This window comes from Emys orbicularis, chromosome 1 (assembly GCF_028017835.1).
Source record: "Emys orbicularis isolate rEmyOrb1 chromosome 1, rEmyOrb1.hap1, whole genome shotgun sequence".
In the NCBI taxonomy this organism is placed as follows: Eukaryota; Metazoa; Chordata; order Testudines; family Emydidae; genus Emys; species Emys orbicularis.
In genome coordinates this window covers 117557527-117578462 of record NC_088683.1, presented here as the reverse complement: position 1 = coordinate 117578462, position 20936 = coordinate 117557527, and the positions used below count along the sequence as shown (strand labels likewise).

At 44.2% G+C, this 20936-nt stretch overlaps 1 protein-coding gene across 1 annotated transcript in view; it reads left to right on the top strand.

Moving 5' to 3' along the window:
* CACNA2D4 (calcium voltage-gated channel auxiliary subunit alpha2delta 4) overlaps positions 1–18678 on the top strand; it is a 163212-nt gene extending 144534 nt beyond the window's left edge. The window contains exons 30-38 of the mRNA XM_065408969.1: positions 3226–3296; positions 4980–5055; positions 5994–6046; positions 7921–7976; positions 9259–9279; positions 10602–10719; positions 15406–15518; positions 17383–17465; positions 18583–18678. Of these exons, the coding sequence (XP_065265041.1) occupies positions 3226–3296; positions 4980–5055; positions 5994–6046; positions 7921–7976; positions 9259–9279; positions 10602–10719; positions 15406–15518; positions 17383–17465; positions 18583–18678 (687 nt within the window). The remainder of the gene's footprint in view (positions 1–3225; positions 3297–4979; positions 5056–5993; positions 6047–7920; positions 7977–9258; positions 9280–10601; positions 10720–15405; positions 15519–17382; positions 17466–18582) is intronic.
* Positions 18679–20936: the final 2258 nt, after the last annotated feature.

Genomic DNA, 20936 nt, shown 5'->3' with positions numbered 1-20936 from the left:
TACTGTTTGTAGGTCTGGGGTGTCTTTTTGACTAAGTTCGACTATTTCTTCACCTTGACCCTCACATACTTTAAAAAAAAAAAAGTTACATCCCTGAAGCCATTTGCCCATGGACAAAGGCAACGGCAGACTGCTTAATGCCATTACTGCTGTCAGTTCTGGGCACATGGCACCTGTATTCCTCTTGTGCTGCCTCTGCGTTGCCCCTGGGTCTTATGGAAAGTGGGGTTTATGCAAAGCTGTTCTCTGGAAGATCTGACGAGTGAAAACCTGTCATTATCATGGATTTAGATAAATTATAAACATTATCCGCGTGCCTCTGAGATCAGGCATTCTGGCAGGCTCCAGTGCTATCAGCTACTCTAGCTATTAACTCCCCAGAGCTGGGGAAAATCATCATTTCCCTTCTCAGTCCACAGCTTGCCAATGACTTTTTGTTCATGTTTCATTTGTATTTAGATTGGCTCTTTATTTCACCTGTTACCATTGGTCTCTAAATTGTTGATTCCTACATGGGATTCCTACAGCTTTTTCCTCTGTGACAGACATCAAACAAATGGCAGCTACCCAGCCAGGAGAACACACAGGCAGTAGATTTACTAAGTCAGGAGCCTGAGGTCTGGGTAGGGCAGCCTTCCTGGTCTGTGTCTGCACACTGGACATCTCACCACATTGCAGCCTTTCCCAGCCTGGGTCTCCACACAGTACAACTCACCACACTGCAACCTTCCTGGATCTCCACATGTGGGGCATCTTAACACAGAGAAGCGTTCCTGAATCTGGATTTCCTTGAGGGAACAAGCCAGCCAGCTTGCCACATTGTGTCCCTATCGAGTTAGCTATGTAGGTTATATGTGCCTAGTACTTGATGCTGATGCCAGTGTTTTTCAAGTGTATGCCATTTAAATACCGAGGCCAATGTCTGTGTATAAAAGAGAAGGACAGAAGTTCTGCCTGCAGTGCTCATCATGCAAAACAAACCAGGAAGCGCATCAGATTGTGAATGAGTCTGTGCGGGAGAGTCCAGTGAGTCATGCAATACTGTGTGTCTCAAGAGGAAGTTCTCCCTGCACCCCATCTGCACCTCAAGGCAGCACAAACTGTTACTGCTCTAACATGAACAGTGGTGGGCCCTTGTTCCTATTTCTCCCTGCATTTGGCCAAAGAAAGGCAACCAAGGAACCAGCTTCTTGTTTAAAACAAATAGAACCTGCCAACAGTGTGACACTTCCCAGCATATATTTCAAGATAAAAATAGAGGAAAATGCCAAAGTGTGTGTGTTCTTACAGTGATGACATGAGCAACTGGGATTGAATTGCCTTAGCTACTCCAGGAGCTGTGAGATCTTCTCCCCCATGTCTCCTCACTCCATCCTGCTGCTGTCCTTTGCCTTGATCTGACACTGCCCCCTGTCCAGGGGAGATAGCCTAGCTTTGATCCATGTGCTGATAACAGGGATTCCGCCCACAGATCCCGTATAGAAGATAGTTTTAAGAACAGACAGTGGCTCATGCAAGCCAGGCCTCCCTGTGCGTTGGGAACTGGAGGGGAGAGGGTGGTCCAGTAACCTCTTCCCAAAGGAAGCAAGAAGCTTAGTGAAAGCGGAGAGCTGCAGAAGGTTAGGAGTTGGGCTTTCATGAGTGTAAAGAGTTGCTTTGATAAAGAGACATTTGGGTTTACTAAAAATGGAGTTCTCATGTTATTATCAAGCACACAGTACATAAAAGTACCTAGCTTTGAAAATCTAGTACTGTAGGTCAAAAGGCCAGATCATTGCTGTACTTTCTGGGCCTTATTCTCATTTATACTAAGGATCCATTAAATGTTTACATTGCCACTTCAAATGAGAATCAGGCCCTCTGTGCTCAGGAGGAATTGCAGGAACTCAGTAAGACGTCCCAATATTCCTGAACTAGACAGGCCGCACTCAGTCCAACAATGGCCCTTTGACCTTGCCATGCCAGCTGCAGATTATGTTGTGTTAAATCCAACTGTTCTGGCTCTCATTACTGCTACAGAATGGTATTAAGTGAAGCAGCTGGACCAATAACCACCATAATCAGATTGAAAGAGCCAGTGAGGTGAAAGAGCTACAGCTTGCTCAGACACCTTTGACTGTGTCTGAGATTATTAAAATCCAAATTGTAGGGGGGAAGAGGTGACTTTATGCATATGTATTTGTAGTGGGAATGTCTGGCTCTTTAAGAGTATTGGGAGGAGATTTTTAACCAAGTATTACTAATGTTGGGTGATTATTATCAAATGATTCTTTGGTAAATCCTCCTGGGGCTTCCTAGTGGAAAGGGTCACACTCACAGTAATGAAGAATTAATCTCATTCGCTATTGGCTGCTAAACTAGTTTCTCATTAGAAAAGGGAATTTTTGCCCAAACTAGAATGGTTCCATAATATATGGGAGACAATTCTTATGGAAAAAATTAACCCATCAGATCTGTACACTGCAAAATGGACAGAAGACCAATAAATAACTATTTAGTTACCCTATCCCATCCTCAGAGAAAGCACACTTGCCTGAAAACAAACCATTGCTTTGACAAATGTTAAACATAACTGTAGTGGACTTACTCTGGTTTGTTAGTAAGTAAAGGCAGAATTGTTGTTGAGTTCAAGAAAATCTCCAGAGGCAACATACATTGACTTCTGTAAAGACTTTTCATCCTCTGATATTGTAATAACCTGCCCAATAGATAATCCTGACTATATCTTTGCACGTCTCTCAAACAAAAAGTGATACAGCCATTTTTGTACTTGTTAATATTGCATCTTTGGTACCTGTATGGCTGTGATTTGTAAAATTGCTTATGGTTCCTAAATAAACATGTAACTGCACATACACATTGTAGCTCTCTGTCCCCCTATAGCCGCTGAACCACACAGAGATTTAAGAGTCCACTACAGATTTTGAGCTAACATAGCTGAGCCTTTTAGCTCAGGCAGGAGAGGCACATGCTTTCAGAACCCGTGAGCACAAGTCACAAATATTCACAAGAGAATACAGGCCCCACCTCAAACTTCAGCCAGTCAAAAGCTGGAGCTACGTGATACCTCTTTAAAGGTGCTTGTTGGTTATTAACAGTATTCATCAGGTAGTAGATCCTACAGCTTCTAGACAGAATGGATTGGTTTCACCAGTAGAAAGCTTAGGAACTTTATCACTAACATTTCTCTCTTCCCTCTCCCCTTTTATCACTTTGTCTGTGCAGACTGGAAAATTTTTTGGTGAAGTGGACGGCTCAGTAATGGCCCAACTCCTAAACATGGGAATGTTCAGGCAGTAAGTGGAGATCTCCTCTGTACCTTTCTTCTGTTAGAAGGTAATAGAGGTGGGGATGAAATGTATTATCCCAGTGACAGTGGTATAGCTGGCTATAAGGACAATGAGGGAAACCATAAGGTGCGGGGCAGGAAGTTCAATTATTTATTTCCCTACTGTCTATTTTCCTACAGACACTCTTTCACCTAGCATCTTCCCCCTTACCAGAATCCTCACACTTCTTGTTTTCTCCCTTCTCCTGCCAGGCTTCTCTTGCTTACTGGATCCAGCTACTGCAAAGCATTATGGGATCAACTAGATCCCAAACTGCCCCTGTCTTGCACTATGTGAACTGCACCAATGTCTTAGTCCCATATGTTAGAAGGTGCTATATATATGGAAAGCTTCTCTGCTTTTGGTTGAAAGCTTTTCAGTTTCTCATCAGACCTTGAAAGACTTTAAATGATTGGCTGGCTGCCAGAGACCTCCCCAATAGCTGCAATACAGTTGGTTGAAAATGTTTTCCCTTTGAATGTCCTTCACTGGTTTAGTTGCACACTAATTCTTCAGTAAGTTCAAAAACAAATTAAACATTTAGATGGATTAAAAATGGCATCTGGGGTAACTCAGGTAGATAAATTATAATCCTCCTGTTCGAGGGCATACAATGGTCACCATCTGAATTCAGGAAGAAATTTCCTCCTATGGTATAGTATTGCACAGTGTAGCCTATGTTAAGTAAAAAATAGGTTTTGGCTTAAGTTAGCCTAAGTGTAGAAGAGTATGGAGAAATTTAAGTTGCTAGTGTAAGAAAAGTTAGAGAGAAATTGAAAACAGTAAAATAGAAAAATTGAAGTTGGCTACAACGTAACTTTGCTCATGTCCTTGCTATGTTTTGCTTATAACTAGTTTTAGCAGTGTTTTAATGTGTTTTTTAAAATGATAAATGTTTTATTAAAATGTTATCTATATTAATAGCATGAAAATACATTGTAATAGATGTCAATTTAAATAATGTGCTATGTAAAAAACCAATAAAAAGGTGGCAAAAAAGTGAATATAGTAATAAGTGGGTTTAATGTTAATTATTCTTATAATAGTTATAAAAAAGTCATTTTGTTAAAATTGAGGAGAGTTCCAATCAATATCAAAAAAGTACCGTTAGGTTCCAAGCTTATAAAACTTCACTTTGCTCTGTTGTCAGTGGACTAATCACCCATTGACATACTATTTCACGGTCAAGTGTAAGTAGAACTGTAGTATTGTGTAAGTAGTAATTGCATGCCTGTTTGCTTAACTAATCATTTTTCTTTTGAATCAAGTTCAGTTTTATCATTCACCGTGTCACCTAGTGGTCCTTTGCTAAATAGATTGTCTGTAACCAACTGAGGGCTCTAATCTGAAAACTAAGTTGTGTTTTGTTGCACCCTTTCCTTTAACAAGTTCATATTAATTGGGAACATTTCAACATAAAAGTTACAGCAGCTACAACACCTCTCTTGGCAGCATCCAGCATTAGCCACAGACAGGACAGTGGACTAGATAGACCATCAGTCTAATCAAGCATGGCAATTCTTATGTACAAAAATATATCCAGGATATAGCCTGAGTAGGAAAAAAATTAGCTCACACTTGAGTGACCATCTCATTGATGGTCGCACTTCTTGCTTTTGACTGTTTGCTTGTTTTGCTTTGATTTTATAGGGTGACGATGTACGACTATCAGGCCATGTGTAAAATGCCCTACCATCATCACAGTGGTGCCAGGCCTCTGCTCAGTGTACGTATCTCCCTACAGTCAGCCCATTGCATGAATGCTCATCAGTAGTTTGGTCCAGAACTTCTCTAGTGAACTTAACACATTCCTGTTAAGAGATAAGGAGTTGTTTGTTCTCAAGTGATGGGAAATTCAAACTTGACATAGATCAGTGCAAATCCATTTCCTTCAGCCATTTACATGTGGTCCCATCATGCCTATCAGGCATATAGGGAACCACAGAAATCTATGCAATGAACTGTCACCAGTACAGTGCCAGGGTTTTCTTAGGTTACAATCTGTAGATGAAAGTGGAGGAATTGACTGGGCATTGCAATGTCAGCATCAGGAGAAAGTCCTCTAGGAAGAGGCATTCAGACTATCATGGAAGAGATGAAGACATGGAATAGAGGGGACCAAGACTAAACTTTCTGAGAATAGCACATAGGTAGATTGGGCAATAGGCAATCCACTTTAAAGAAAGGCTGGATGGATTTGGGGTTAAGATGCTGTGTTATTAAAAGCAGACAACACTAACTGTAGTGCAAGGCTGCTAATGCCGCAGCTTGTACCAAAAGTACCACTTACCAGCAGATAACAGCATTCTAAACTGGCATTGTCCCATTTAGTAGGTTTATTTCCTCCCTGCTCTGTGCTCTCAGAGGTCATCCATACCAGAGGAAAATCATCAAGTAATTACATCTTCAAAGTCCCATGCACATTTGGGATAAACTCTCTGACCCAATGTGAGTGGAGGTGTGGAGATATTATTGGTGGCAAGGAAACTCCACTGGCTTTTGATGCATTTTGCAAATTTCCCATTGATTCCAAGAGCTTAAATTCTAGCCCATCTCCAAGAGTTTGCTTGATAGAGAGAACCTAGATGAAATATTGCATCCTGCAGGATGACTGTCTTTTCTGTGAGCAGAACTTTATGGTATTTCTTTTTTCTTTTTCTCCAGCCCATTTATACCTTTCTTGCTGCAGTGAAGTGGCTGATCAGTGATTTCCTCGTGTGAGTACAACATTTTGGGAGGATCACACCAACAGGGGAGAGATCTAAGACAAATACAAGCACAGGCTTGTTGTTAAGACATGACTACAGTAGAACCTCAGAGTTACAAACATCTCAGGAATGGAGGTTGTTTGTAACTCTGAACAAAACGTTATGGTTGTTCTTTCAAAAGTTTACAACTGAACATTGACTTAATAGAGCTTTGAAACTTTACTATCCAGAAGAAAAATGCTGCTTTCCCTTTATTTTTTTAGTTGTTTACATTTAACACAGAACTGTATCGCGTTTGCTTTTTTTTGGTCTCTGTTGCTGCCTGATTGCATACTTCTGGTCCCAAATGAGGTGGGTGGTTGACTGGTCAGTTCATAACTCTGGTGTTCGTAACTTTGAGGTTCTACTGCATAGGCATTTCTGTAGCATTCATCACCATAGTACCTGAGCACCTCACCACAGCCCTGTGAGATACAGAAGTACTAATATTCCCATTTTGCAGATTGGGAAACAGAGGCACAGAGTGGTCATGTGATTTGCCCAAGGTCATCAAAGTGCAAAGTCTGTGGCAGAACCAGAAATTTCACCTAGATCTCCCAACTCCCAGTGCAGTTCCTTTAACCACTAGACCATCCTTCCTTTTCAGATTTGACTAGAATCAGTTGAGAGCAATCATTCAATTGAAAAGAGAAAGAAAGAAGAAATTAGTCTGTTCAAATAAGGATCCTAGTGCCATGCTGGAGACTATACCCTGTGTTTCCTGCACATGGTGCAGTTTAGGAGGATGGGGAGGGGAGGGGAGAGAAAGAGGTTTAAACAGGAGCACTGGAGTCAGCTTCCCCTCAGATTGAGAGGAAGTTCAGATCTACATCTGGGTCCAAATGTTGCAGCTTCGATCAATCTTTACATTGGGCCCAAACTGAAGCGCTGAATCTAAACCAGGGCCGGCTCCAGGCACCAGCTGAGCAAGCTGGTGCTTGGGGCGGCAGATTGTTGGAGGCGGCATTCTGCCCAATCCTAGGGCGGCACGGCCGCTTTTTTTTTGTTGGTTTGTTTTTGTTCTTGTTCCGCTCCGGCCGCCCTGTAGGGGGCGGCGGCGCGGAGAACCAGAGCGCCCTGCAGGGCAGTCCTCTTCCTTCCCTCCCCGCCGACCGGAGCGGAGCCCTCGCGGCAGGAGGCGGCGCAGCGGGAGGGGCCGCGTGGCAGCGCCCCTGCTGTAGCCCTGGCCGCCCCCTTCTCTCTCTCTCCCGCCCGCTCCCTCCCCCTCCCGTCCCCCCCAGCTGGTCCCCCTGCACCCACGCTCCGGCCACGCCGCAGGTTTTTTGTTTGTTTGTTTTGTTTGTTTGTTTTTTTGCTTTGCCGTTCTGGCCTCCCCGTTTTTTTTTTTTTTGCTTGGGGCGGCCAAAAAGCCAGAGCCGGCCCTGATCTAAACATCCTTGAAACCTGGAAAAGATCCAGAGTCCAAGGCTTGAGCCCATCTTTAGTACAGATTAGCTCACCAGGCACACACTGCAGCTGTCGCTGTGTTTGCCTAGTACCTGCTTCTGTCGCACTGATCAATACTTACTCCACAGCTGGTTCTCAAGATGCTTGAGTCATTTCTCAGCCTCAAAGGCCACAGAGCTAATGAATGCACTGGGTGGGGGGCAGCCTACACTGTCCTTTGGGAATAAGCCATTCCGGCATGAACAAAGCAAATCAGAGAGCCAAAGGGATGTGCTGAAAGGGTGAAAAAGATCTCAGGCTTCTGCTGCAAGAAAATTCACATTGCACATTTTAGGACTTGGGCTCTTTAGGCCATGCCAGTCCACTGGGCCATCTCTGTGACATCTGTATCCTTCTGGACTACTGTAAAATGTCCTCTCTTCTTGCTCTTTTGTCAGATTTCTTTTGGAGTTCAATATTTGTGGCTTCTGGCACTCAGACAACTTGGCAGATGGTAAGTATGCAGGAATACAGCTACCCCATAGCACACAAATGTTATAGCACCACTGGAAGAAGGAGTTACACAGAGAATTTTTGCACAGTGCCAAGGCAACACTCGCACATTGGCACCAGGAATTTAGTCTCCGGGTCCTATTACCACCATGTTCAAGACCCGCTGAAGCTCCAAAGCTGAAAAGCACTCAGAATGAAGTTCTTGTCTCAGTGTCCCAGTGCCTGGGGCCACAGATTTACAGCAGCTTAATATCATGGGAAGTGGTAGAATGGTTTCTTCGCCCCTGGTATCCCGACAAGTTTTCCCCTCATTGGACCAACTGAATATATAAGTCAGCTGTGGTGCATATTCAGTTAAAAGACTCCCTCAGGTTCTATGGAATTCTATAGCCAACATATAATTCTCTATTAAATGATACAGGATGGTTTTAAAAACCTATAATTTGTCATTTCCTACTACATTCTATAGGGATATATCAGTCAAGACAATGAAAACAGAACATTGCACAGTAGTTGAGCACAATGCCTCATTAGGAGCTGGAAGGATCTGTATAAATTAGGCTGTATTGTAATATGAAATCCTCACTAGTTATTCATAGGTAAATCCTGCTTCTGTTGAAGACAACATCAAAATCCTCATTGACTTTGGTATTTGTCCTTCAGTTGCTCTGCATTTCCCACTATTCTGAAGAGCTCGATCTTATGCTAAGAAGGTGAAATTCATCCTGTTCAGAATCAGCACAAGTCACAAGCACCATTTAAGTCCCACTTAAGTCCTCAAAGTAAGGATTAACTGGGACTTCTGAAATGATGGGACTTGTGTAGGCTTTCTGAACAAGCGTGAACTTCATGCAAAATACATATGATAAATGCTATGGCCCTCCTGAAGAGTGGCATATTTCCTTCAGGATCACATAGGTTCACATAAGTGGGGGGGGGGGGGTGGGAAGGAGAGAGAAACAGGTTAGATTACCAAATCCATTCCCGCTGTCCATGCAGGAGAGAGTGCTCTCATTAGAAGATGCATCAAAGTGAGTGAAAGGTTTGGTTCTGTGTGTCCATAACTATGTGTCACTTTAAATGGATGTGTTTTGTTTTAATCATACTCTCTTGGGGGGGGGGGGGGTCTGATTCCTGTACTATTCATCATCACTTCCTTCTCTGCTTTTTTTCATTTTCCCCTCGCTCCATCCACGACCTCCCCATGTGACTTCATACATTCACTGTGCTGCCATCTTGTGTGACTGCCATGTGAACCCATCTTCATTATGTGACTCGGATAGCCAAGTCCGTCTTCCATCATTGTAAGTAGACTGAACAATTTGAGTTTCCTTGGAATGGAAAGGGGAGGTTCACAAAGCATTTAGTCAGAAGCCTTAAAATGGGAAGGGGCAAGCAACCCGGTCTTTTGATTTTTTCCTGCAACAGTCCTGAATTTGCAGTGAGGTTTCAGAGTAATGCAGGTAGTGCAATTCTTTGCACTGCCAATGGGTGGTGATAGAGCTGCTGTTAATTGTTCAGTTTGTTGAGCTGCTGATATGGGCCAGGTCTCTGAGAAGTCAATAAAAGGAGGAAAATACTAATCTCTTTAGTGATTGGCTGACCAGACAAAGCCTAGCCAATTATTACTACAATACAGATGGATCCTTGGCCACTTATAAAATCAGCAAGTATGAAGGGGTATTTGACTAACTAGGCCTTGTAGGGGACTTGGAGACCCAGCTGTCACTGTGTCTTTTTCCAGGAGCTATGCAGGAAATGAACAAATGATAACCCACTCCTTCATATGAAATAAACCACACTGTTTTATGTGCTTCAAATATTAACAGGCAACGTAGGTTTTCCTTCCACAACATCTTGGCTTAACTCCTCCTCACTAATAGAGCTACGGTAATGCCAAAATAGTTAAATCAATTTACCCCCCAACTGGGGACTCAGTTGCATCAGTCTAAAAGTACCTTATACTGGTATAGCTTATTCTCATTCGCTATGGGAATAGCTATACTGATATAAGGTACTGCTATAAGTGCATCCACACTAGGGGAGTTTTACCACTTTAACTATATGAGTACAGTTAAAAACAGTGCGTGATAAGGCCTAGTATTACTTTATCAATGTAACCATAGAGTAATATCTCAAACAATTCTCCGGCTACACTGGTTTTCCCACACCACCTGGTGGCTTTAAGTATCATTGCACTTCATTTTTGTCAGCAACTTTGCCTTTTTTTTTTTTTGTTGCATCGTCCACATTTTTCTTTCAATCTATTTCTCTGGGCATATCTACACTTACTGGTAAATTGGCACTGCTGCAATCGATGCAGCGAGTGTCGATTTAGCGGGTCTGGTGAAGACACGCTAAATTGATGGGAGAGTCCTCTCCTATCGATCTGTGTACTCCACCTCCGTGAGAAGTGTAAGGGAAGTCAATGGGAGACGCTCTCCCGTTGACACAGCGCAGTATAGCCACCGTGGTAAGTGGATCTAACTATGTCGACTTCAGTTACATTATTCACATAACTGAAGTTACATAAGTTAGATCGATTTACCATGGTAGTGTAGACCAGCCCTCTGTCTCTCGGTTCCCCAATCCTCGTTTCTGACTTCATCTCTTTTTGCCATCACAGCTCACAAGCATAAGAAACATGATATGCTGCAGCCATGTGACACAGAATACCCTGTCTTTGTGTACGAGACCACCATCAAAGAGACCAATGGGCTGATCGAGTGCGGAGACTGCCAAAAGTAAGAAATAAATCTCCCCTTTTATTTCAGGATTTTACCCATAGGCCTCCACTCCTTCCTCTGGCTCATCCCAGGTCATTGATGCCACCTGAAACTCACTGAAAGAGAATGACAATATTTGAGGACAATCCCCCTGATACTCTGTGCCTGTTTGTAGCATTTCTAAAGCACCTCACATGATCAGTGGAACTCCCTGGCCACATTGCATGTCAGCAGAGGAAGACAGAGAGGTCTGTCAGAACCCCTGGTTTTAAAATAAAACACAAAACCAAAATCTCCTATTAATACCAAGAGCTGGTTGGGAAGTGGGCAAAAATGCACACACAAACAATCAGTCATTTTCATTCCACAGATTAAAGAGAGGAACAATTTTTTGTTTATTCAAAATTTTTACAAACATTTTCTGTTTAGAAAGCATTCATTTTCAGTAGTTTTCAGTTTTCCTTTTTCTCCCTATTTTCATTTGTTTCCCTTCTCCCTTCCATTTTTCCAAGGAAAAAAGGGGGCAGGGAAAAGAAGAAATAAAAGGAAAAATTATAAACCAAAAAAGGCAAAAAGTGGGTAAATTCCTTGCTTTCCAATTTCATCAAAAAATGGAAAATTAAAAAAAATTGTGAGTTTCTGATTTTGAATAAAGGCCATTTTTCAACAACTAAAATGTGACCAGCTCTTAATAACCCTTACATTATTAAAGCTGAAAATGATTAAAATTAATTTTTTTTTTTTTACCCTTTATGCTAGTGAGTTTCACATTTTCATTTATAGTCAGCTTGCCTTTCGGGTTGCCATGCACTAGCCTAATGCTGAAGTCTTTGCCACCCACACACTGCAGGGAGATATTTAAATCCATTTTTTAACACTTCTATTAATTTTAGGCTTTGCAAAATCTAATTTTTCACAGAACCCAAGTGTGGACTCTAAACAAATCTAACAGATGTCCTGGGTAACTATAGACCAGTTAGCCTGATATCAGTCCCAGGCAAAACAATGGAAAAACTGACATGGGATTCAGTTGATAAAGAATTAAACAGGTATATAATTAATGCTAGTTAACATGGTTGAAACCCGATTTCATTCTGTGAGGAGACTACAAGTGTGATAACGGTCACTGTGTAGATGTAATAGACTTTTGCAAGACAGTGGACTTAGTACCACATGACATTTTGATTTAATAATTAGCACTATACAGTATCGCTAGAACACATATTAAATGGATTAAGAACTGGCTAACTGACAGATCTCAAGAAGTAATTGTCAATGGGGAATCTTCAAAGAAAGGGGGAGGGTGGTGTTTCTTGTGAGGTTCCACAGGGATCAATGCTAGACCCAATGCTATTCACCATTTTTATCAATGATCTGGAAATAAATATAAAAACACTGCTGATAAAACTTGCAGGCAACACAGATTGGCAAATAATGACAAGACAGTGCAGTCATGCAGAGCCACCTACACCACTTGGTAACCTGGGCCCATTCAAACAAAAGGCTTTTTAATCAGACAAATGCAAAGTTGTATATCTAGGGCCAAGGCATGCAGGCCATGACGACAGACTGGACTATATGCTAGAAAGCAGAGACTGAAAAAGTTTAGGGGATGACAGTGGACAAGCAACTCAAGGGGAGCTCCCAATGCAATACTGTGGGGAAAAGGGCTAGTGTGATCTTTGGATATACAAACGGGAGTAGCGAGTAGGAGTAGAGAGGTGATTTTTACCTCTGTATACTGCATTGGTCAGACAGATACTAAAATACTGTGTACAGGTCTGGTGTCCTTTGAAAAGTAGGTTGCATAGTTTGAGAAGATGCAGAAACGAGCCACCAAAATTATTCAAGGGCTGGAGAAAATGCCTTACAGTGAGTGCTGTAAGAGCTCCATCTGTTTAGATTCTGAAAAAGAAGAGTGAGAGGTGATTTGATTACTGGAGTACAAGAACCTTTATGGGGAGAAAATACTGGGTACTAATTACAGGGTTCTTTAGTGGAGAAGGGCATAATAAGATTAAGAACCAATGAATGGAAGATGAGGCCAAATTCAGATTAGAAATAAGACACGTATTTTTGACAGTGAGGCCGATTAGCTCTTGGAACAAACCACCAAGAGAAGTGAATGGATTCTCCAGCTCTTGTTGTCCTCATAGCAAGACTGGTTGCCTTTCTGGAAGATGTGCTTTAGCCAAACACACCACCAGTTATTGGGCTCAATACAGGGGTTTCTGGGTGAAGTTTAAAGTGCTGTGATATATAGGAGGGGCAGGTTAGATGATCTAATAGTCCCTTGCAGTCTATGAACCTCTGAATTGTGCAGACTGGGAAATACATATGGGACTAGAGTGGAGCTATGTTTATTAGAATAAACATTTAGAGCTAAATTGTGAGTTTGCCAGTAGGAATCGAGAATAGGTCACAATTTCCTCCCCCACCTCCTGCTTCCTCCTACCAGTAACAAATCAAGCTACCATCCCCAGCACAGCTCTATGGAGGGTCGGGGACACAAGTGTGGAGTGTGAGCTTTCTGGACCCAAGGGCCAGGTAGCCTGCACAGGAGCATAAAGCAGAGTGGGCACTGCATTCTGATTCTCCCTTAGGCCTGGTCTTCACTAGGGGTGGGGGGTCAATCTAAGATACGCAGCTTCAGCTACGAGAATAGCGTAGCTGAAGTCGACGTATCTTAGATCGAATTACAATTACTTACTTCGCATCCTCGCGGCACGGGATTGACGGCCGCGTCTCCTCTGTCGACTTTGCTTCCGCCTCTCGCCGAGCTGGAGTTCAGCAGTCGACGGGAGAGCGATCGGGGGGTCGATTTATCGCATCTACACTACACGCGATAAATCGATCCCCGATAGATCGATCGCTACCCGCCGATCCGGCGGGTAGTGTAGACATACCCTTACACCCACCCATGTGTACACTGCCAGCCACCTATACGTATATTAGAAGCTGCCCACGGAAACTGCAAGGTGCGTGAGGTAATATCTTTTATTGGCCCAACTTCTGTGGCTGAGAGAGACAAGCTTTTGAGCCACGCAGACCTCTTCTTCAGGTCTGGGAAACTTACTCAGAGCATCACAGCACAACGCAAGGTGGAACAGATTGTTTAGCTTAAGTAGTTAGCACATATTATAAGGGACCATTCAAGGTAGAGTGGCCCATTCATACCTCTGCAGTCATAAGACAGAAAGAGGGGGTTAGACAATTACAGATGGTTGTAATAAGCGATAAATCCAGTGTCTCTGATCACTCTATGATTTTTTAATGTCTAACAGAGTTATGAATTTAAGCTCCCAGGCTTGGCTTTTGAAAGTGTTGTGCAGGTTTCCTTTGAGGATGGGGATTTAGAGTGATCGCTCTGTGAAAAGTGTTTACCCACAGGTGACAGGGTGTTTTTGCCTTATATCATTTTCCTGAATGAATTCAGTCAAGAGTGTAGTGATTGTCTGGTTTCACCCACATGTTGTGATAGGCATGTGTAGGATCTATGGATCTTGAAAGGGGTGTTGTGTGTGGTGTTGATCTTTGTAGCAGTGGAGATAGGTCTGCAGGTTTTGCATGTTGTTCTGGCAGGATCTGGTGCCACTTTGAGTTGGTGTGTCCGGGTCTATGGGGAGCTTGCGTACGAGGATGAAAAAAAATGCAGACATTCTTATTTTGCCATCATCGCTACAGAATACTGCACAGCATCTTCTTCCATTCAATGTTTACAGGTTACAGAATACCTGCTCCCCTCAAACTCCCAGCAGAGGGCAGCAGAGCACTGCAGTTCACACTTGTTTCAACTGACATTTTAGAGAGACTGCCTTTGGGGGTCATCACCAGAGCTGAGAGAAGAATGGGGGGTTTTTTGGTTTGGGGACTGAACTGAAAAATCTGTCTGGATTCAAACCAAAACCATTTAAAAAAAGTTGTTGTCAAACTTGAAACGAAAATTAAAAATTTGTTTCAAATCAAACAAAATATTTTTGGTCAATTTGAAATGAAGTTTTTCAGTTTTTCTATTTGATGTGGCCCATTTTGGGTGTTTATTACATCTGCCCATGTTTGGGGGGTGGATTTTAAATAAAGATATTAGAAAATCTGAATCTGAAATTTTATGAAACAAAAAGGCAAAAGAAAACGTTTCCAAATGTTCAAAACAAAAATTTGAAATAAAACACGTTTAATATTTCGGGGGGGGGGGGAATTCAGTTTCTCAGCCAAAGCTATATGTCAAATTTGACCCAAATTCATAAATAGATTCAGAGCACCAAAAATGCATTTTTCAATGGCACAAAACTCAGCAAATGCAAAGATACAGCAAGCATCACGCAACCACGTTACATGAATGTGCTGTTTTGTATCATTCTGTCTCTATTTTTCTCAACCAAGTTTCTCCAACCTAAGCAATTTCTTACCTTTATAGGACAATATATAACACACACAAACGTGTGTGTATTTGCCTAGTTTGGATTTTTTAAAAGTCAAATGAGTTTGGCATTATCTGAAGATAAAAAGGTACCTTAATAATTTCATCAACTGAACATCACCTCTCCTTCCCCTGCATTCTCTCTGTTCGTCTCCCTTCCCTGCCCTTTCCCTCCTGCCATCTCTCTTTCCCATTCTCTCTTCTCCTTATATTCCTGCTATTCTAACCACCTGCTTTGGGGTGGTGGGGGGGATATGCTTTCTTTCTCTCTCTCCCTCCTACAGGATGTTTGTAGCACAGCAGATTGCCAACAGTAACCTCCTGCTCCTGGTTACAGATGCTACCTGTGACTGCAGCATCTTCCCACCTGTACTCCTGGAAGCAAAAGAAGTCAAATATATCCTTCTTCTATCACAGCGTGTGTTAGACTCTGCAGCCCTTTCTGCTGTTCTCCCACTGCAACAATTAGTCTGGGGGTGGAGGATCTGTTCCTGTAGCAATTAGGCTGGGGGAGGATTGAGGAAGAAAGAGCAGGGAGGTATAGCTCCACTTGTGATGCAGCAGGATGCAAGTGTGGGTACAATAGGCAGGCATGGTGGAGGGAGCAGAGAGATAGAGCAGGCAGGTTAGAGGTGTGGTTGGAAATGAAAATCTTCCCTTTTAGCCACCCAAGAACTCTAACCCCATTTAGAGCCTGGTGTTGAAAAGCGGCCTCCATTGGGATGAGCAGAGCGCTGTGCCAACCATTCACTGCAATGCAGGGGCTCCTGCGTGGATATCTATGCTCACTCCCTGCCCCACATACCTGCGTGGGAAGGGAGCAGCAGCCCAGTGGGGACTCCAGCACTGTGGAGTAGCCCAAGCAGGGGTGTACATGGATCCTCACACCCCCTCACTCCCCAGCACAGGTATACATGAGGACTCATGACTGAGCTGTAACTTGTTAAAAATACAATAGTCCTTCCTGTTCTGTTACTGCCCCTTATAAATAACCGGTTACGTACCCTGCAAGTGGAAGTTGGACCCGACTCTCCCCTTGTGAACTGGCCTCAATTGGCCATTACCTATTTGTATAAGCTACAGAGGGAGGGCATTTTGCAGACTACGCTCGGATTCTAGGGAATGCACTCACTGTTGCACCAGCCCTTCTAGGGTCAGCAGCTTATTTAAATACACTAGAAAACCTAATCTGGGAACTTCTGAAACAACACAGGGAGAACAGCTGTAATGCTTTGTTTTTATAGAGCACTAGCAGATAATCTCAAAATGGCTCACAAACACTAAGAAACTAAGTGCCCCAGCACCTCAGAGGCATGGAAGTATTGTTATCCGCACTTTACAGATGGGGAAACTGAGGGACAAAAACACTTGCCCACGCTCACACAGGAAGCCTGTGGTTGAGGCAGAAGTCGAAACTTTATCACCTTGCGCCCAAGGCAATGCCTTAACCACAAAATTATCCTGCCGCCCTCTGCTACAGAATATACAAAAATTCTGAACAAGGATCACTGGGAACCTAAGTGAATGGAAACATGACTTCCCAATTGCCAGCTCCTGAGAGTGCTGGAGGAGGGCATAGAAGCTACATGTCAGACACTTCCATACAGACCAGTTAACTCCGTGCCTGGTATCACCCAGTAGCAGGGTCAAATACAGTTAATAGGAAAAATAATGACTAGTTGGCATGATTTGTGATGTTAAAGAATAGCCATGGTAGAGGTGGGGAAGAACCATGGGGTTGGGATAATAGGGGGAGGAAAGAGACAGACATGATGGTGATGGTAGAACAGACATCTGAGCACAGTGGCCCAGTTATTGGTAAGTCACCTACAGCAGTTGTTTCTTTAATTCAGTCCTGCAGGATCATGCCCTTTCCTCATTAACTATGGTCACATTAAGCTTTCTGTCTCTATTATCCCGTCACCATGAAATAAAGCAGCTAAGCATTTCCGCCTTCTCCCCAGCCTCTGTTCTGTGTACTCCCTCCCTGGCACAGAGCCAACCTGTGATTTCTTTTCATAATCTTTTGCTTCCATACTGCAGCTTATTTCTTTTTACAGCCTTGGAGACTAGTCCTCCCACGTTGTGAGTTTGCCTCTGTCCCCTCTTATCCTACCTCCATCTGAATTCCTAGGGCTCTTGGACACAGCTCTAAGATTCAGTCATAGCCTCGCTAGGCTGCGTGAGGGACCTCACAGTCTTTTGTCTGTGCTGCTTTTGTCCCTTTCTAAATGCTACTGTTGATCTTAATGGCAATACACATAATGCTTCGGTGAAGTGCGACAGGATGCGCTCCCAGAAACTGAGACGGCGGCCAGATACCTGCCACGCATTCCATCCGGAGGTACAGTAGGGACCATGGGGCTTTGCAGCTGGGGGTGTCTGTGTTCGGTCTCATTCACACCACTACACCTACTGCATAGGCTCAGCAATGCCCAAGAGCTTGTGATTATTCTATAGTGGTTTTCCACTTAATTAGGGTGATCACCTTTTCAAAAACACAAAACCGCCCCCTCTGCGGTTCCCAGCCAATGGGAGCTGCGGAGGCGGCACTCAGGGCGCGGGAAGCACGTGGAGCCTCCCTGGCTGCCCCATGCCTAGGAGCCAAAGGGACATGCCAGCTGCTTCTGGGGAGCTGCATGAAGCCAGGTAGGGAGCCTGCCAGCCCTGCGCCAAGCAGACTTTTAGCAGCCCAGTCAGCGGTGCTTACTGGAGCCGCCAGGGTCCCCTTTCGACTGGGTGTTCCAGTCAAAAAATGGACACCTGGCAACCCTACTATCAGAAGCCTTTGTTTTTAGACCACAAGATCCTAGTCCCCTACACTACACGTGTGTGTGTTTTAGCAAATGGCAAATCCTGTACATATGCAGCCAGCCATGGACCCAAGAGATTTTGCTGCCTCAGCCTACTGCACCTAAAGGCAGGAAGTGCAGATCCTTGCACTAGTAAACGGCTGTGAATGAATCCCTCAAAGCCTATAAACTGGTGCATGGACCGTGTTGCATGCAAAGGGCTGCAGAGGGGCTGCACAGGAGGTAAATCCATGCAGGCTTTGGGGCCCTGAATCCCAGCACCAATGCCATGGGGTGTGGATCCTACAGCACTCAGAGGCTGGGGGAGCAATTTCTGGTACTAGTGCATGGGTCTTTGAGAGCTCTAAGACAGAGGTTTTAGGACGGTTGGTTTTCCAGCTGTCTACATGAATGGGTGACATGCTCTTGGAGGGTCCCCCAGCATGAAGGCATGAGACCCTTACTCTTGACCTGTCCCTTCCTCTCTGCTCAGTGTCATATTGTCTCACAGTATTCACTGCCTCTGTCATTGCGCTGGCTGCAGCCTCCACCCCTTATGTTCCATGAGCCCCTGAGCCTCCTATCAGTGGGATGAATCATTTTACTTGCCCTCTTGTGATCCTAGAAATAGATTTGCTGAACTTGTGCCTCCTTTTCATTTGTTCTCAGGAGAATGCTCAGGACTGCGGTGGAGCTGCTGAGATCTCAGCCTCGCTGACATTACTCCTTCTAGCGTTGGTGACCTTTGCTCTCCTCCTGCGGTGACAGAGTCTACCACGATCCTTACAGTTTGCAGAAATGGTGGATAATACAAGGGAGTCCACTACTTCCCGGGGACATTCTTAGAGCCAGAGAGTTGGAGCTGTAGGAGGGGAGGAGCCCACGATGTAGGCACTTTGACTCCCTGTGGACTTGTGGGGACAAGGCATTAGAGACCCCTCACATATTGGCCTGTCTCTTGGACAAAAGGCTTATAGTTCAGTTTTGTGTTTACAATGGAAGCTATTTCTTCCGGAAGAACTTGCAGCTTGAGTCCCGGCCACCACGGCTGTGGATCAAATGGGATTAACTGTCTATGCAATAAATACTGGATCGGATATTCCCAGCTCTGGGGACATTACCTGACAGATCAGCGGAGCTCATGAGGGATGTGAAGGCACCAGGAATATCTGATACCATCTTCCTGTGACTGGTTCTGTCCCCATCCAGCCTGGCACCTCACTTACACTTGCCTCTGCTAGTGATGGAGTCCATGCAGATGCAGTAGGGATTTCACTAGCGCTACCCACTACATAGCAGAGCTCTCCATAATGTAATCTGCCTTGCTGCGCCACACCAGGCTGATTTACTGCGTAGGATGGTTTGAACTGGGCACACATTGCCCTTCAGGAACAGCTGGGGTTTAGATATGAAATTTTATTTACTGAACATGTTGCTCACTGGGATCAAGGATTTTGAGCACCTTGGATTCCTGGTGGTTATGGGGCAAAGGGGGAAGCCAGTGAAGAACAGAGTTAGGCATAAAGTGCAGGGCAGGGCAGCAGTAAAGGAAAAATACCTCAGTGAGGCTCTGCACAAGGAGGTGGTTCCCCAACACAGGGCGGTTCCTAGAGACCAGATTCCCCACATCAGTGTTACACAATTCGTAACCGGGATTGCACTAACTTAAAAGGAGATCCGAGCAGAGGAAATAGCACAGCTTGGCTAGTTATACTTATTTCAGCAGAAACTGCCATAGAGCTTCGGTCCCCAGAACTGACTTCTCTTAAAAAGTGATTGAGCATCCTGGAAATTCTAACCAGCCTGCATACAAAAGGGAAAGTCACCTGTCTATTAAAAACAAACAAAATGAAACAGCCCCTCCCAACGCAGGACCTACTTACAAAAAGAAGAAAGGAAAAAATAAGAAGTGGGGTTTGTGCTGCCATCTGCTTTCTCTGCAGAAGCAGCTAAGAACCAAGCACTAACTTCAGAGCTATGCTGTCCTAATCAATTGCTGAAGCCTCAGGCTGGGCTGGAGACAGTGGCAGTCCCCCCACTAATGAGTCTGGTTGTTCCCAGCTGCCAGGCACATGTTTTCAGGCATTACAAACAGTGACCAGGGAAGAGGGAACAAGATTTTTTTTTTTCTTTTAAATAAAGTGCTTGCCATTGTCTCTTTAAAAACAAATATATGGCATATTTTAAACAGATATTTAAGGTGTATTGTTATACTTGGGACTGATCTCAGCCTTGTAACTCCAAGCAACCCCAATCCACTGGTGGTGATTACAGCCATAGCAGAGTCTATGGCCTGAAGGCAACTGAGTCATGCAACCCCTACAGTGCATTGGCAGCTTGCCAGGAGCTCAAGGGTTGGGCCTGATTTGCCTAAAATGGAGCAGATGGCAGCTGCCTTAATTAGTAATACAGACCTGGAGACTACATCTCCCAGCATGCAGTACTCTCAATTGGGCCAAGGGGCCAGGCTCTGTTGGGGCCCCCGAGTGCTGCCATAACACAAATAAAACATGAATAATAAAACAATAATGAGGCAAAATGATTAAAGCATAGTCCAGCAATGAGCATTGTTAGTTCTACCATTTGCTCCCACTTCCCACGGCTCCCCATTATTTTCTGTCTCTCTTGCACCATCTGTCCCTGAGCCAGTCCCTCCCCCTTTTAAAAAGGGCCAGACTTCCCTATTGTAGAACTTGGACTGAGCATGAAGGAATGACAGAAAGAAAAAAGTAGCTAGCCAGGCAGGAGCTGCTAGTGTCTAAAGGAACCACCATGAGGTTTGGTTGGGGGGGCGGGGGGGACGCATGGGAAATATGGGGACAAAGGCCTCCTGGCCTCTCCTGCCACTATCTCCAGGCTCTGTGGGCAGCTCCAGCTGCTTCCCCTGCAGCAAAGACCTCCAGCCTGCCCTGGCATGGCAGAGGAGGTGAGCTCGCTCACCTGCCCCCTCTCTGGCCAGGTCCATCTGCTTCCCCTGCAGAAAGCTCCTTTAGAGTTTTAATCTAATGACACTGAATTTTGCC